Genomic DNA, 18,662 nt, shown 5'->3' with positions numbered 1-18,662 from the left:
TAAACAAAATGGAATGACAGAAGTTACTAACTAAAGCACAGGCCCTTTCAAATATAACCAAATAACTGTATTTCCTATATAGCTAAAAATGTAGTGTCCACATTGCAACTTCTAGCGAACAACCTTGCCACATTCTTGCATTACAAAATCACAAACATAAGAGCAGTAATATCAGCATCCCCGCCACTACCACGACACTAATGTCTTGTACTGATGGTGACAAACGGAAATGTGCTGGGCTGTGCAGCAAGATCTAGACGTACACACTGGAGAGGAGGTGGTAAGGTCCTTTGGGTAGCTTTCTTTTTTTGTTTCACCCAAAACAGAATCACTATGCCCATGTATACTTCCACCATTCTGAACCTCCGGACTACCCAGGCAATCTGTGGTGTCAAACAATATGTTGCCATCTTCTCCCCGAGTGGATGGATAGGACATGGCCTTGGAACATCAGTTCGGGACACAGGCATTCAAAGTTTTGGAATTGTTTGATTTTTCAGCTACAAAATGGCTCGAGGTCTGTGGCATCTGTGTACAGCTGACATTATTATGTTTCTTCCCAGAGGGCCTCTGCTGAGAGCCTTCCCTTTTATATTCTTGAGATCAGTTTATTTATTTTTCGTTGTGAGGCATACCAAACAAATATAAATATATATCATAGGGCCATAAGCACAAAACAATTGTTGGTCACAAACCTTGCAATTCGCATAATCACAGAGTTTGCGACCTCAAAATGATGTTTAACCAAGCACCTAACACTGTTCTAAGTACGAAACGCAGTCGGGTTGTGGTGCTCATTCTGAATTACAATTGAGAGGGACATAAAAGGGCTTCTCCTAATTGCTGTTCGGAATTGTATGTGTCAATGGTTTGCAACCACAATTGCATTCTCATGCTATTGGTAAGTTACCAAAACCCCAAAGGAGGGGGCCAACAGATTGGCAAAGGGGAAATCTGTTCCCACGGGGCAGCTTCTAGATAAGGAATCATGCTGGTTAGCCTCTGGGGAAATGGTCCATAAGACACAGGCTGCACCCAGACTCCTACAACACAAGAAAATATTTTAACATATCATACGATATTTAAAGATATTATGACACCTCACTGCCTACAGCCGTTACCCTGCAGACCAGGGGACCATAAGCCCTTCAGGTGAATTACTGAATTGACACCTTTCATGGAATCACCTTAAGGCAGATTTTATCAAAGAATTGCCTGGATAAGCCACAGGCATGTGTGCCACCCAAGGGGCGAAACACATGTTGACTGCATCAAACATTGCATCTGTATGAAGAAAAACACCAAGACTAAACCAATAAGGGCTAATTCTACAAATACCTCTGTTTATGTTTAATTGGTGTCTATCCATTTATGTACAATACATTTATATATTATTCGGTGTTAGCACTCTACTTGGCCAAATAAGTTTGTATTTATCAGTGGGTCAGGGGGTCTTTCCACTAAAGAATGTGCCAAAACAAGACACTTCCTTATCCATTGAAGCAGACATCTCAATTGGTTCCCAGGGTCCACTTGCCCTCTCTCTTCCAAAAGCCAATAGCTTGGGGTCACTACTAGCAACCTGCTTAATGATATTCATTAGGCAGGTCATTTTGTCATGCAAACTATAAGTACAAATTTCGCATCACAAAATCACTGGCAGATCACAAAAACTTGGTGCATAATTTGCACCCACTGTTTGTTTGTAGATCTGGCCCACCATTATTTCTACAATGATCTCAATCATAACAATTGATAAGATCCCAAAGTAAAATTGTCATATTTCATTTACATACCAATGCACCCTTGTACCTCTACTCTACTTACTGCACAGTCTGGTTAGGTCACAACACATTTCCATTAGAAACTTTTCTTAACCTCAGACAGCTATGGCACAACCATCAGGCAATTCCCCAGAGCAATGAATGTTTAGTTCATGCATTGCCAAAATATATTCAGTTATTGAAAACAACAAAATTAGAATCCCAAATTAATTTACAAAGATTAGAAAAGTGCAATAGGCAAAATGTCAGAGAGATTATTAAAAATGAACTTGGGGAACCAGACTTATGGACTTTAAACTTTTTAAAGGGAAAAGCACCGATGAAAGTCAATGTTCGGAGTAGACCAGGACTTAAATGCAATTTCAGGTCAATCGAAATGGAACGAGTTTCAGGCAACCCTACTCGGTCCTACTGGTACCAAATAGTTTTTATCTTGGGTCTTTGTTGCTTTGCTGCTTCTCAGAACCTTTCAGTTTGGTATGAATAAAAGGTGAGGCCAGCAAGGGTCCCTCAAAGTCAGATACATCGTCATCAAGCTTCTGCTGAAACCTTCAGCTTTGTTACCAAAAGCTCTAAGCCAAACAAGGTTACATTTCATTCCTTCTATGGTTGGCTCGCCGCATAGATGGGTTCTGTGCCTTTCTGTAGTCTCAGGTCATACTTTCTGACTCAGTCACTTGTTTGGTTCTCGTTTTCCTTAATCGGGACGAAGTAGGAGATTGTAACTGATGATGGCTCCAGGCTCTATATTTCTGTGGCACTTGCCTCGAACACTGAATGAAAATGCTCTGAAAGGGACAACACAGCAATATATGGCATTTTCCATAGGGAGCTTTGGTACCTTGACCTGATCTAATAGAAGTCAGGAACAACAAAAAGAGTCACTTAGAGTGTGACCGAGAGGGCAAAGCTCCATATATAGGTGCTTGACTCACCCCACCAAGCTCTCGGTTCCCCTACCCCACTTAGAATAGGGGAACCACAGGGTTTCCATCAACACAGCCTCAGCTATGAACTAGAGGCAACCAGTGCAGAGCAGTTCCAGTCCCGGGTACCAGGGGAAATTGTGAATCCTTCAATCTTCTTCAAACAGCAAGCCGGGGAGAGTTCATCCTTCTTTCAGATGTTCTTCAAGGCTCATGAATGTTCTGAGACGTTGGTGGTGAGGTGCCATTTTTATCCAATGCACTAGCCAGTGACTGGGAATTCACAAGGCCCAGTCCTGCAATAATTCCTACCAAACTCGGCCATTCTTTCAGCACTACTTTTGTAAACCTCCGAAGAGCTTTTCTTTCAAAGTGGCTGGAGGCAGGCCTCCTTCTTAGGAGCTCTGAGTCACCTCCAAGACCCCCGGCCAACCCCATGCAAATGAGGGGAAACTTTCTCTCCCTGGTGTGGGAGCAGCTTTCCATTCCGCCTGTGGACAGAGATCAATATCCGAGGTGCATCTCTTCATGAAAAAGTGTCAGTCAGTTGGGACCCATGTGGGATTTGTATGTAAAAGATGATGCTGTTGCAGAAGTGTTTTGTTGATAGCACTAGTGGCTAAGTATTTGCTCTACAACAGTCTTGTGAGCTTCAGGAGTAGTTTATTGACCTTGCAGCTCCTTGGAATGCTACATGAAACGACTGGAAGAAAAGGAGTCCGGCAGAAATGGTTCCATTTGGCTTGTAGACATTACAAAGTACAATTTTAAAAGTTCGTTAATCACTAAATTAGGTTTTTGATAAAACGTGGAAAATAACTTTCATGCAAGATTGTACTATTTTCCCAGAATTCAGAATTGGCACTGCTCAGGTGCAATGTAACTTTGCCTACAGAGTTACAATTAACTTTTGGCAAACTTTCACTGCGGGGACATACTTTTTCTTAAACTTACTCTTTTATACAATATGCACCAGGTCCAGTGGGTTTACAGAGCACACCAAGACCAAGGTACGACGTATCTAATGTATAAAACTATGTTCCTACCTGACAGAGCACAGTTCTTTGCAATGCAGTGCAGCAGTGGTTTTAAAAATGGAGCTAGCAAGGACACAATAGTGTTCTCTTGGTCATACATTTCAGTTAAAGGTGGGTGAATCAAAAAATCAATAGGTAGAGCCGAGCCAAGAGTCTGGCTTTGCTCTCAGAACCCATTTACGAGCCGAGCCATAAAACTAGTTGCCATTTAAATCATGCAACAAACATAATGTAAAAATATGATAAAATCGCTTAAGAATTATTAAAAAAATATTATTTCTCTAACACGCAGAAGCATTTTACCTTAGTACATCATATTATATTACTGCCTTCATAGGTATGCGTTAAAAGTGATAGTTTATAAACAGGAACTTAAAAGAATTACTGCTTGCCCCCGCCTTGACAACAATACCTTTAGTGAATATATGTGGCCTACATTCATATCATATATGTAGAGCAGCCCTATTGTCTATTATATCAAACAAAAGAGGTTCTGAACAGCACACATCCTGAACTCATTCATTTAAAGATGTGCTGATATGTGATAATGAAGAAAAAAAACGGAGCGAAAAGACCTACACGGACGCTACGCTGTTATAGGGGGAAGGCTGCTGCTCAGCTCAGCTTTGGGACTGCGAGGACCACGGTGCCCTGCGCCAAATTGATCCGCCTCACCTGGTTGCTCTTCCCGTTGCCGCCTCCCATCTTCACTCAACTCCTCGCGGCCCCCGCTTCGCGGGAGCCGCTCGCTGGCCCCGACAGCATAAAAACTTGGATAGGACTTCACTTTTGCTGTGTGCCACGGAGCGAAAAGACCTACACGGACGCTACGCTGTTATAGGGGGAAGGCTGCTGCTCAGCTCAGCTTTGGGACTGCGAGGACCACGGTGCCCTGCGCCAAATTGATCCGCCTCACCTGGTTGCTCTTCCCGTTGCCGCCTCCCATCTTCACTCAACTCCTCGCGGCCCCCGCTTCGCGGGAGCCGCTCGCTGGCCCCGACAGCATAAAAAATTGGATAGGACTTCACTTTTGCTGTGTGCCACGGAGCGAAAAGACCTACACGGACGCTACGCTGTTATAGGGGGAAGGCTGCTGCTCAGCTCAGCTTTGGGACTGCGAGGACCACGGTGCCCTGCGCCAAATTGATCCGCCTCACCTGGTTGCTCTTCCCGAACCCGCCCCCTTATTGACGTTGTCTGTTATTATCAATTCATCCCCGTAAGGCGCTAGCGGAACGCGCGCGGGTCGCAGACCGGGGCGAAGACCGGGCAAAGAGCGGGCCGTTTGTGGCCGTTCGTGGACGGTTGAGGATGGGGCGGGCCACCCCCCTGAACTGGGTCTATGCTAACGAGTTGTAATTATTAGTGTAATCGTGAGTACTTGTTTTATTGCTGATAGGTGGATTGCCATATTCAGTTGCTGTTGCATATATCTAGCTTATTAATATTTTATTGCAATTTAGATATACTCATTTTCCTTAGAGGTCCACTTTTATCTTTTTTGGTTACTCCCCCTATTGCTTGTCTGTTCTTTCCCTAAGCATGACTTCCTTAAGGTCCGGTAGGAAGGTGGTGCAGGGTAGCATAGGGGGCCAAGTAACAGGGACTCTCGATAATTTCATTACAAGAGCTGCTCGTGTTCTTGAACATGAGATTTTATTAACAGAAAAAAGATTGTCCCTCGAAATTTCTGCTAAACGATCATCCCTCGGTAACATTATGACAGCCATTTCTCCCGAAAGTAGTCAGCCCCAAATAACTTCCAAGTCATGCCGCATAGCACCACACAAGTGACGTTGGACACAACAGCTCAGTGTTCGTTGGATGATTTGCACGAGACTATAAACATTTCCGAGCCCAGGGGTGTATCCACTAATATTAGTCCCAACCACCCACAGTCTACATCTGAGCAACCACGTACTGATACATCGACTCAGATCCACAAGTCTAGGCTTATTTCGGGTAAAAGAAAACGCATGGGAGCACCCTCCAAGGGCAAACGTGCTAAAACGTCCAAAGTATCCAAACTGCCTAAATCTGCAAATATTTGTGACGTTTCTAATTCCACTTTGCCTGATAGTATTTCCCTGGTTACTGGAAGTCCGAGGTCATTGTACCCTCCTATCCACCAACCTAATGGTGACTCCATTCCCCCTGGTTTTCTCGAACACGTAGAGAAACTACTTAAATCCCTTCTCCTACCACTATTTGAGAGAGTTAATTGACTCTCCACTTCGCTCGAGAAGATAGAGGGTATGGTGCTCACCAACACGTCTTTGTTGGAAAAGATCCCTGTGTCTCCTATCAGCCCTAAGATTCCATCCATCCTCGATAATGTTGATAAAACCGGGCCTGTTTCTACTGCCAATGTATATATGGCTAGAGCACCTTCCAATATTTCTGTTCATAATGATCAGGTTGTGGAAGCACCCCGCCCTCTTGTCAGTATTGATGCACCGATAGATTCAGGTCGCATTACCAATACTGCCACCAACAAGAATAATATCACTATCAGTAAGCTTAGTTCAGAGGGTGTTGATTCCTTTCAAAAACTCCCTCGTATTAACCTTCCACCTGAGTCTCAACCATATACAGTCATAATGGCTGGTGTTCCTCGGCTCCCTCAGGCAAAGCCCGAGTCTCATAGTGAGCTGAAGAATAAAGTTACACATTGGTTAAATGGTAATAGGCCTTTACCTGCTAGACTACGGGCTGAAATCTTGACTGTACGTAGGGTGTGTTGGTTGGGCAATAGAGTCAAACAAGTGGAGGGAGACTGTGTGATCATAAATTTTCGTGACCCAAGGGTGGTGAGCCATATCTGTAATTTTCCAAACATCTTGAGAGTAACAGGTATATCTACTTTGGATTTGTCATATTTTTACCCACACAACTCTCAAGCATTACCATGTGACATGTCTACTGTCTGGGAAAGGGTTAACAGGAGCTTTCATCGACAGACAGGACCTGATTTTCATCTCCCACTGTCCAATTTTTATGCCCCCTTGAATTCCTTAGAAGGGGTTGATTGACTACAATCAAATAAGAAAAATTTGGGTAGTGTGCGTAAGGCCTGTCCTGGCCCAGATACCTCGGGGTTAGCAGGAAGGGGTGGGTTAAGGGGGGCTTATGTGGGATCAGGTACCTTGCTTCCTGGTCCCACACTTGTGTTACCAAATGGCCCATCCCTTACTCATATTGATTCCCGTTCCCCTGAGAGCGAGTGTAAGGGCTCTAACAACGTTGCAACCCAACTAACTATCTTGGGCCCTGCTCCTGCTTCCTCGAGGATTATTCCAACCAGTTCTTCTCCCTTATCTCTGGTCTCGTAGAATGTCGCTGGTCTTCGTAGTAAGGTAACCTTGGAAGACTGGTCTGTCTGGGTAAATACCCATGATATCCTGGTTTTTCAGGAAACTTGGGCTGTGGATCCCATCTACCTTTCTGGGTATGTACATTTTTCTAAGGGGGCCTCTTGTGGAACAAGGGGCCGTCCTTCTGGCGGCCTTTGTATATGGGTTAAGCAAACTCTTGGGTATTCCCTTAGAGAATTGGTTATTGACAGCCCCGACTTATTAATTATCTCTTTGCAACACAATGAAGAACCCAAATTCTTGATCATAAATGTCTATAATAGGGGCCTCCCAGGTGGCCGTGGTACAAATACCTTTTCACAACTGGATGGGTTTTTGGACACAGTTAATATAAGCACTAATGTTATAATTGTGGGTGACCTAAATTGCTGTTTTGAACCCCTGCTCTTTGCCTCTGATTCACTCACATGGGAGGTGGACGCGATCTTAAACATCCCACCTCTCGATCTTCCCCCTATCAAGAGATGGACCGAGTCTGCTACCCAGTGGATGGGTTTATGTATGGAGCGGGGTTTCAGGGCTGCAAATGGACGGACCCCCTCTGACAAAGGTGGTAAGATGACCTTTTCTGATGGTCGACGCTGTAAGAGTAGAATCGACTATGCCCTAATTAAAGTGGAGTTTTGGTCTACACTATGCGATATGGTGGTTCATGACCGCCCCGAGAGTGATCATAACCCATTGGTTCTGAGTTTTTTACTTTGTCCAGCTTATAGAAACAAACCCTCTGAAATAGTGACTGCTGAAGCCGTTTTATTTAATAATCAACGGCGAGTGCGCTGGGAAAAGGTTGCTATTGATAGTGCACTGCTATCAGAGATTAGCTCTAAGGTTTCCCATGCTTTGGATGATTTACAGTCTCTCCAGAGCACAGAGGATGTTGTTGGTGAGGCCACACACGTACATGAACATCTATTTTCTGGCCTTAAATCCCTTTTTTCCAAACCTTGCATGGCTAAGAAATCTCCTATTTTAAAACCAACCTCCTGGTATAACAAAGCATGCCGAGATTCCTATAGCAAATTGAAACTTGCTATCACTACTAAAGATCCGGTCAATATCAGATTGGCTAGAAAAGACTATAATAAGGTCAAAGTCAAGGCCAAACAAGAGTGGGATAACGATCACTGGATTGACCTTTTGGCAGCCAGTAAACATCGGAACTTAACCTTGTTTTGGCATATTGTTAAGTGGGGCAAATCACTGTATACCCAGGTCCCTACCAACCATGTACCTCCGGATGCCTGGGTGACGCACTTTGAATCTCAGTTCTCGGATGCATATCAGGTCGAGGGGTTTGTCCCCGTAGTAAATAGGGACCTGTCCTTCTCCCAGACTATAATCTTCGACTGTGCTGAGGTTGAAAAGGCTTTGAGTAAGGTTCCAAGTGGCAAGGCACCGGGTATGGACTGTGTTCCCACGGATCTTTTTAAATCTGACCTTGGGAATTGGGTGCCCTACATTGCCCATATTGCTACTGCCATAGCCAGAGGGGCCGCCATTCCAGATTCTTGGAGGGGCACTGAGATCCTACCCATCTTCAAGAAAGGAGACCGCTCCTGCCCGGGGAATTACCGCCCGATTAGTCTTATTGATTCTGTTCAAAAGATTATTGCAAGAATGATCCTGGCAAGAATCCAGACTTGGATAGAGCAGGAGGATATCATCTCTCCTTTGCAAGCCGGTTTCAGACCTTGCACTAGTACCATCGACCAGGCTTTCAAGTTTCAATTGATTGTCTGGAAAACGGTTTATCTGTGTGGTGGCACTTTATATGCTGCATTTGTAGATCTTCAGTCAGCATTTGACCTAGTCAATAGGAATAAACTCTGGAGTGTATTGGCGGAGCTAGGGATCCCGGTTGATCTCTGGAACATCATCATTAGGCTCATGATAAAAACTTTGCACAAGTTCGATGGGGGAAACAGGGGAAGGTTACTGATAGATTTAGGGTCAATAGGGGTGTCAGACAGGGGTGCGTCCTAGCGCCTACTCTGTTTTTATTGTTTATTAATAGAGTTGTCCAGTATTTTTCTTCTACACCAACGGACGCCCCAACGTTGGGTGGTATTAAAATTCCACTCCTTATCTTTGCTGATGACACCCTACTCCTTTCCCAGACTTTGTCTGGGTTACAGGTGGCTTTAAATGTATTTACCAACTTTTGCTCTGATTTTGACCTGTCTGTTAATGTCTCTAAAACCAAATATATGGTCTTTAATAAAGGGAGATGTGTGAAGGGCCATGTTTCCATGGACAACGACCTGCTTGAACGAACTAATGTTATGACCTATCTGGGGGTAGTATTTGAAAACAAGCTGGACTGGAGGCCGCAAATTGATGTTCTCACTCTTAAATTTGCCCAGCTTTCTGGTTGCCTAGTTAAAGAACAAAAGCAATCCCAATCGAAAATGATAGGCCCCCCCATTAAAATCTTTAATGTAAGAATTAATTCGGCGATCCTTTATGGCGCCGAACTTTGGGGTTTTGCCGATCTTTCTCCCTTGGTTAAGGCACAACATACATTCTTCAGAATGCTTACGGGCCTTCCTTGTTCTACCCCAGTGAAACCGCTCCTGTTGGATCTTGGCTGTCACTCTTTTGATGACATTGCTAGGTTCAAGCCACTGGCCTTCAGGAGGAGACTATGGACAGTCCCGGAGTTAGGCCCGTATGCTAAGGCATTTCTTGATGTCCGATCCATCTTGGGTGCTGGTAACATTTCTTGGTTCAGGCAGGTTAGACAACTCTTGGATTCTATGGGGTTGGGAATTCTGTGGACCGACCCGGCTAATAACCCATTCCCCTCAAAAAAAGATTTTAAAGGCCTTTATTGGTCAATGGTGCAGCAAAAACATCTATCTTCAGCTACTGCTGAGTCCTTGACAGGCAGGTTTTTATATAAAAAAAAAACCCTCTCCTTGAAGCCTACTGGGATACTATCACCAGGCCTCGAGACAGGAAACTCTACCACCAAATTAGAATTGGCACTCTTCCGACTAATTCATTTACAAAAAAATGGAAGGGTGTATCTTGTGATTCTTGTAATTGGTGTACTGATTGTGTTGATTCTGTTGGTCATATCTTTTTTGTTTGCCCCGCCTACGCTGCCCCCCGGGCTAAATGGCTCAAACCATTATGTCGCACTTTGGGAACAAGACAAGGGTCAGTAGCGCTTAAAATTTTGCGTTTTGACTCAAGTGAATGTGTCGCTATTGCTGTCGCTAAATTTTTGGCCTGGGTTTGGTATATTAGAAACAAGAGGCATTAGGTTACCGAAATCTGTTTATATGATTATATTTTATTGTGATTACCTGGATTTGTTTTTATCATATATTCTGTTTGTATTTTTCTTTGTATTGTAACTGTCTTTTATGATGAAATACATCGACAATAAAGACTAATGAATGAATGAATATATGTGGCCTACATTCATATCATATATGTAGAGCAGCCCTATTGTCTATTATATCAAACAAAAGAGGTTCTGAACAGCACACATCCTGAACTCATTCATTTAAAGATGTGCTGATATGTGATAATGAAGAAAAAAAACTCAGTGAAATCAAATATTTGCCTGGGAGCACACAGTTTGGTCAAAGGGGAAAGTCGTAATTGATCAAAGGTTTTCTTGTTTCACATTGTGCAATTCAGCCACTAGATGGGTATCTCTTTCCATCACTCTTTTTTTTACATTAAAAGGCAATACCTTGTCTCTAATTCTTGGCAGATGTGGTTAGAGCATGGGTGGCAGACAAAAGCCACAGGACAATTGTGGCTCTTTTTGGGCTTGAGGTTCCGAGAGGACTCCAAGCTGAGCCAGACCAGAGCTAGATGTTTGGCTTGAGCCTGCCTTGAGCATTCAGTGGATCGCCCACCTCTAATTTCAGTCACATACGTGGAGGGTGTAATTGCACACTGCAGCCTTTATACGCTATTTAACTTCCACACCTTCTGAGTATATCTCCTGTCTACTTATTACAATGACCTTACGGGAAAATGCAAATAAGCCAATTTGGTGTAGTCAATTTTATAGTATGCATTTAGGGGGTTTAGGGGGAAAAGGAAATGCGCTGAGACATTGAATGGCAGTATTATAGTCCTAACAGCAAAAAATATTGGATGTCAGTCCTCACAGCGAAAGCGTTCTAGCTGGTGTATCCTATCTTATTTAACCAATCCGTATATGAGGGTGCTATCAGCAGAGAAGAAATCAAAGGAGAAGGAATCACAAAAACTATTACCAGGGTCTAGGGTTCTGGTATATTGAAGACCCTCATTCAAATACAACATGTGTGGCGGTATATCTTGGTTCTCCGCCCTGTCGGCTATGTGAGTAGCCTCATCATTGGGTCTTTTATCACTCGAACACTGTGTTCCCCAAGTGATCTCCTTATGTCACCCAGAGGTGGACCGTCTGGTTTTATGACAGTTGTGATAAAAAGTGTGAAAATGTTCTAGCAGAGTATGAGTTAAAAATACCTCCTGTCCCCAGATGGAACTTTAATTACTGAGGATGGGGCAAGATTAAAAAAAGAGCCGTGGTGCTCTGGTGGAAGTGTTACTGTTCCACCATACCTAGTGATAGATCGTGAAAGGTCGACATATTTCGGCCCTTGGTAGCCCTCACAGGTCTGTGGGCCTTCTTCAGGACCAGATCGAGGATGGCTATTGTTTGGAATAGCCTATATCAGGTAAGTCCGTTACTCACCAATCTTCATCGAGCTCATTCGCTCGTCTTTGTTTTTGAGTAGTAGTTGCTGATTTACTCTATAACTGTAGAGGGATTAAAGACAGTACAGATGGAAATACTAGTCTCCCTGTAGTAACTACCAAAACTCTAACCATCATCATCACGATCCATCACTTAGTGTGGCAACACTCACACATATCAAGCGCTGCTATATAACATTGATAAAAACAAGCTTCATATCATGAACATATTTGAATAAGAATCATGAGCGAGATAATCGTGTCATAAATCTGATACCATCAATGACTTTTATGCACTCCAAGAAGCATTATTGATAGCGCTTCATCATCCTCACCACTAAAGAGGATATACCTCACACCACAGTAGTACTACAGTATTGGATTTTTATTCACAAGCCTTATCAGATTTCCAAATAGAAATCGAAGCAATCACTACACCTTCCCGGTTCCAGCTGCACCAAATTATTTCTGTCAAAACAGAACATGATGATAACTACTTTGTAATGTATGAAATGTATCTACAAGTATTTCCACCTGTACTGTCTTTTATCGCTCTACAGTTATAGACTAAATCAGCAACTATTACTCAAAAACAAAGACGAACGAATGAGCTTGATAAAGATTCATGAGTAATGCACTTACCTACCATAGGCTATTCCAAACAATAGCAATCCTCGATCTGGTCCGGAAGAAGTCCCACAGACCCGTGAGGGCTACCAAGGGCTGAAACATGTCGACCTTTCACGATCTATCACTAGGTACGGTGGAACAGTAACACTTCCACCCGAGCACCATCCCAAACTTTTTAGGTCTCGCGTGTGAATGCAGCGCATGCGCTGCTTTACCTTGGCGAGATCTATTGTTGTTGCTTCTGTGTCCCGGGCCTGTGGAAGCGGGGTTGGTGTCCGCCCTGTCGGCATTAAGTTCTGCCCACCCTGCTCAGACTTGCTTGCGCTTTTCAGGAAGCAATCTCGACATTAGAAATGACACCTGTGTGCCACTGATGTTTGTTGTGTGCTAGGTGTGTGTGTGTGTGCAAGATAGAGAGAGGGAGGGAGAGAGAGGGACAGCACTGTGTGCCTTCGATAGCCACTGCTGTTTGTTGAGTGCATCCCCACTGTGTGTGCTTGTGGGACAACACTGTGTGCCATTTGTAGTCATTGATGTGTTTTGTGCATTACACGGTGTGCAATGTGTGTGTGTCAGACAACACTGTGTCCCTATGGTTAGCGCTATATGCTCACACCGAGGCGCTGTCATTGCTGTCTTCTCACTCTGTGGAGTGAAACCGCTGTCTACTCTCACAGTGTTTATACCCATGCCAGTTTGTGTGAATCACTTCAGATAAACACGCAGTGGAATGAAACGGTTTCATTAATTTCACACGCTGTTAATTACTCTCTGCTGCATTCCAGTCCATCACATTTTTGCTCACGTTTCCACAGCAAACAATGACAACTGATATCCAAATGACTCTTGTCCCCACCCTGATGCGACTGTCAGAGGTCAAGCAGTGAGGCCAGATCCTCTCTGAATGAAAACATCTGAAGTACCCGTCATGCTTTAGCCTGGTTGGGCCTTGTCACGGAGGTGCTGAGTGACTCCTGTTACACTGGCCAATCACTGCGATTTATTGCAATTCAGGGCTTGTCACTGCTGTCTGTCCGCAGTTGTCACTTCTGTCAGTCCACAGATGTAACAGCCACCTGCAGACAGAGTCTGTCACTGCTGTGCTGTCTGTCCACAAGTGTCTCTTCTGTCTGTCCAGAGGTGTCACGGCCGTCTGCAAACAGAGACTGTCACTGCTGTCTGTTCTCAGGTGTCACTTCTATCATTCCACAGATGTCACAGCCATCCAGAGACAGAGGCAGTCACTGGTGTCTGTCCTCAGGTGTCAAAGCCATCTGCAGATAGAGGCACTCACTGGTGTCTGTCCTTAGGTGTCACAGCCATCTGCAGATTAAGTTTTACATGTGCTGGTAGTGAAAAACTCACAAATCCTATATTCACTACTCTGAGGCCTACCTCTCCCATAGGTTAACATTGGGTTGCCTTATTACATTTAATAAATTATAATGTTTGTTTGGGAACAGGTATTAATTTCATGTTTGGTGTCTAAAGAATTGTAATTTAAAATCCTCTTTAATGATAAAGTTGGATTTTGAGTCATAATTCAGAAAATGCTACTTTTAGGAGGTTGTAATTTCCTTGTCCTAACCACTTGGTTCCTGCAGCCTGTATCCTGGGTCACATGACTAGGTGTAGTTGGCCTTTGTGTATACCTTCCATGCAATTACACAAAGGAGGGCACTAGGTGTTGGCATGACGTAAACATTTTTCTGCCAAAACATCCTCTGAGAACCGAGAGAAGACTAGGACCTACCTACTCGCCAATCCACCCAAGGTGCATCACCGGTTGGCCTGACTTCACGGTCGAACCCACCACGATCTGCTCCACAGCAACAAATACTGTTCAGAAGCTCCTCTCAGAAAGAGTATCCAGCCACCTGGAGCCGTCTTCGGATACAGCGTGCAGCCTCGTCCCATAGATTTTTGACTTTAAAAAAAGTAACTAAGTCTGAACCTAGAAATGTTCACCATGTCTTCATCCAATGGCTCCCCGACTACAACATCCCCTCCTCGGACACCACCAGCCACCTTGCTCTGCCACACTTTACCTTCTCAGACATTTTTCTCTGTAAGTCCAAATGTAAGTTGAGATCGGTCTCAATCATTTCTTGTATCTGGACCGCACTCCATCGCAGTCAGCTATAACTTTCGACTTTTCCCCGGTCTTGAGCGACAAGATGTCCACGTTGGCGCTTTGATCTTTTAGGTGCTAGATTGCATAAAAAACTTAAAAAATACATAACTCCTCTTCTACTGATTGGATTTTTGTTGTTTTGATGCCAAATAATTTATTGAATTTTACTCAATTTTCCAAAATTGGAGTGGGATTTTTGTTGTGTTGTGTTTTCACTTTACTATTGTTTGAGTGCTGCATAAATACTTTACACATCGCCTCGAAGCTAAGCTTGACTGTTTTTATGCCAAGCTGCCAGACAGTAAAGCATAGGTTTATTTATTGACTTTTTGTGGTTCATCCTGACAAGGATTGTGGCTGTTGCTTCAGTAGGGTTTCACCCCGACCCCAAACAACAAGCCAATTTCTCACCGTCCCAAAGTATATAAACGAGCCAATCTGTAGACCGGATTTCAGTGCCAACTTACTCATCCGATTTAAATCAATGGTCCTTCCTCGTTGCTGTAGAACATCCTTAGACATGCTGTCCTGTATAGCCAATTGTGGAATTAACTTTTGTCTTATATATGTGCCTTGACCACTACATTCCGTTTTGTGAACAATGGTTCAGCCAATTACAAGCTGAATAGAAAGAGTTTGCAACTGATCCTTTGAGGTTCCTTCCCTAAACCAGAGATGTTAAATAGAGCACCCTACAACACCACCGACACTCTGAATAAGCACTCCTCAAATGTCTGTTTTTCTAGAAAAGTTTTAAAGCACAGGATTAGCATAGTGCCAGCCACGCTGAGCTAGTGAGTGTCAAAGCGTTTTGCCATTTTTACAGAGAAGTTTTTAAGCATAGAATTAGCCAGTGCCACCCACGTCGAGCTGAAAAATGACACACCGCTCTCATCACTCCAGGCACAGTATTACAGCTTTGGGTTGGTAAAATACCACCCAAGTCAACCTGGAATTAATAAAAGCAACCCCTGACATATGTGTTTCACTATAGTTAAAGCTTATCAGAGAGTTATAGCGTTGTATAGACACAAGGGAGCACCCAGTATTAGTCAAGACAATACCCTTTAGAGTGCCACGTAAACTATGCAAAAAAGGAAGCAAGAAACTCTGAGTAGTTTCCAAGTTTAGGTGGAGAGGAGCTCCTTTATATGGAGAGCGCTACAATACCACCGATACTCTGAATCTGCTCACCTCAAATGTCTGTGTCTCAAGCAGAGTTTTTAAGCATAGGATTAGCATAGTGCCATCCAAGCCGAGCTAGAGAATGACAACATCTGCTTCCTTTTTTAAGATATATATATATATATATATATATATATATATATATATATATATATATATCCCAATGGCGGTCGCCACTCTGTAGTTATAGTTAGGATCGTGCATTTTTTGTGTTTCTAATAACTTTGGCACCATTTGGCGAATTTTCACTAAGCTTTCTGACAAAAGTGCTCTTTGTGCCTAGTTTGTACATGGAAAGTTTCGGGGTGATCCGTCAAGCGGGGTCCAAGTAACATGGGGTCCCAAAACATATTTTCCCTATTAATTATCCCATAGGAACTTTAAACATAGCTTTACACCACATTTGGTAGAAAGCTAGATCTTAGTCCTGAAAGAGTGCTTTTTGTGCTTTGGTGTAAATCCGTTCAGTAGTTTCTGAGCAATTATTGTGATGAATCTGCCCTTGTTTTTGAACCCCCTCCCCCTGGGGTGGTCCAGGACGCAGGGGGAGGAGAGGGGCTTAGTTTTTGGGGAGGGGGTGCGTCCCCTGGGGCTGGCTCACGAGCTATGTCTCAGTGAGCCGACCCCTGGGACATAGTGGTTTCCCTGCCCGCACCACCTCGGGCAGGGAAACCTGTGTTTGCTCTCGGTTTGCGGGAGCATTTTCACAAGCTTTGAAAAGGCGCCCACACGCTGGTAGCAGACTTTTGATTTGTTTCCCTGCCTGCACTGAAGATAGCTGGGAAACAGATCTAAATATTACTCCTACCCAGAAGGAGCAGCATTAGTAGCTGCTCTCTGCGGACAGCAGCAATGCCGGCTTTTGCCGCATGGGGGAGATGTCCCCCAACAAGTGTATGGTAGGTGCCCTGGGTGGGCACCTACCTTTATAAAATGCGGGCCTGGAAGATGGGGTACCCAGGGCCAAAAATGGCTCGGGGCAAGGGGATGCGTTGTGCCCCTTCCCTTAAGTTTTAGAAATGGCTTTGGTGGATGGGGTCCCCAGGGGCTAAAGAGGCTTGGGGAGGGGGGCTGAGCATGCCCCCTCCCTTTTATTTAAGTAGTGGTCCTGGGGGGGTGGGATACCCAGGGCCTAACAAGACTTGGAGAGGGGGCACGCAGTCCCCTTCCCTTTATTTTAAATTGTGACCCTGCACAGTGTGGAGGCTACCCGCCTTTACTGGGTTTGGCCACAGGGCCTAGCCGCAGGCCAGGCCTTGTGGCCTCTCCCCTCGCTGTGCACGATCGAAGGCCCTGTGCAGCATGGAGTTGGTTACAAGCAGGGCTCTGCACCTAACCACCTGCTGCGCACGGCCCAAGGCCATGCCCGGCAGGGGGTTGGATTATGTAAATATTACCTCACGATTAAAAAACTCTCGAAATTCACTGGAAAAAAAAAGTTAAAGTAACGTTATAATTAGGTGAAATGTTCTGTAACAAAGTAACGTTATAAACTCTAAAAACCACAGAAATTCACCAGTTATAGTTATAGTTATAGTTATCTCAAGTCACTATAACTTGTGCTCTAACATAACTATCACTCATGATATCTTCTATGACATCATTGAAAATATCACTGCAGTGAAATTACTGATGAGAAAATTGTGCAAGACGGTGGCACGAGTTATAGTTATGTCAGGGCACAAGTTATACTTGCTTGAGAAAACTATAACTATAACTGGTGAATTTCCGTGGTTTTTAGAGTTTCTAACGTTACTTTGTTACTGAACATTATAACGCTACTCTAACCTTTGTTTTATTCAGTAAATATATATTTATATGTAGAGACAGAGAGAGACAGATATTTGGTAAAATATAAAAATGTGGTGCAAGAGGTTTCCACCTCATACTATTAACCATTTGTTATATTAACCCCTGTTCTAACATATCCTAACATTCATATAGGACATCTCCAGTACATCAGTCTTCCATGTATTCTTCCTTTCTAACCTCCATATCCGTCCACCTCTATATTCCTAACATACCTATATATTTTTGTTGCCTCCTTTTGAAGCTTTTGAACTATTCCACATTTATGAAACCGAACTCTACCAACTCATGCATTAAGTTTACATAATTTTTAATGAATGTTGGGCATTTTAATGTTTTTGGTTTCCACAAATGTTAAATAAATGATTTCAATATTTCCAAAATATATATTTCTCTTTTGTTTCATAGTTAGAATTTGTCACACTGGAAGAAAACAATGGCGGGAAAAGGTACAGGTAGCTTCAAGGAAAACCCTGGTGCAAAGTTCTCTAGATCTTCTACCGACGTGGATCCGAAGAAGATGAGTCCCATGCAGCGGGCACGATATCTGGCCTATGAAAAGCCCAGTAAAGAAGTGGAGATGTCTGTGCTCAGCACCCGTAATCGGCTGAAGGAGGATTCTAGGGCTTTACAAGCCGCACCCAGGTTGGCTCACGATGCAGAACAAATCAGACAAGCCAAAGTGGTGGGACAGCTGAAGGCGGCAGAAGCCAGGAACCGTGTCCGGGTGCTGAGACTTCGCTACCAGAGCTTGAAAGTCAGTTCTAAAAAAGCTTCTTCTACTTTTTCTGTTATCATAGGATGTGCAGCAGCTTCTAATTGTCTCTCTCTGGTTTGTGAAGGCACATAGACCTTCTTCTTTCTGTCTCTCACCGGTCATGATGCCATGTAGCCTCATACGCTTCTGCTGATATCATGTGATATATTATCATGAGGTGTACAGAGGCTCCCCCTACCTTAGGCATGTGATACAATATGATTAGGGCTCCCGGTTTTATTTTATTTATTTTTTGGGCATTTCCGTTGGTATTTCTTCATATTTGTTTTTTTGTCTTTTTTATCTGTATTTA

The 18,662-nt window shown here is 43.7% G+C and overlaps 1 protein-coding gene across 1 annotated transcript in view; it reads left to right on the top strand.

Annotated features, from left to right (window-relative positions):
- Window positions 1-18,662, top strand: part of LKAAEAR1 (LKAAEAR motif containing 1) — a 128,432-nt gene that overhangs the window by 47,620 nt on the left and 62,150 nt on the right. Inside the window, exon 2 of the mRNA XM_085619669.1 lies at window positions 18,001-18,349. Within this exon, the coding sequence (XP_085475795.1) occupies window positions 18,029-18,349 (321 nt within the window). The 5' untranslated portion in view covers window positions 18,001-18,028. The remainder of the gene's footprint in view (window positions 1-18,000; window positions 18,350-18,662) is intronic.

The sequence above is a fragment of the Triturus cristatus genome, chromosome 7 (assembly GCF_964204655.1).
Source record: "Triturus cristatus chromosome 7, aTriCri1.1, whole genome shotgun sequence".
In the NCBI taxonomy this organism is placed as follows: Eukaryota; Metazoa; Chordata; class Amphibia; order Caudata; family Salamandridae; genus Triturus; species Triturus cristatus.
This window is presented reverse-complemented; position numbering and strand designations above follow the sequence as displayed.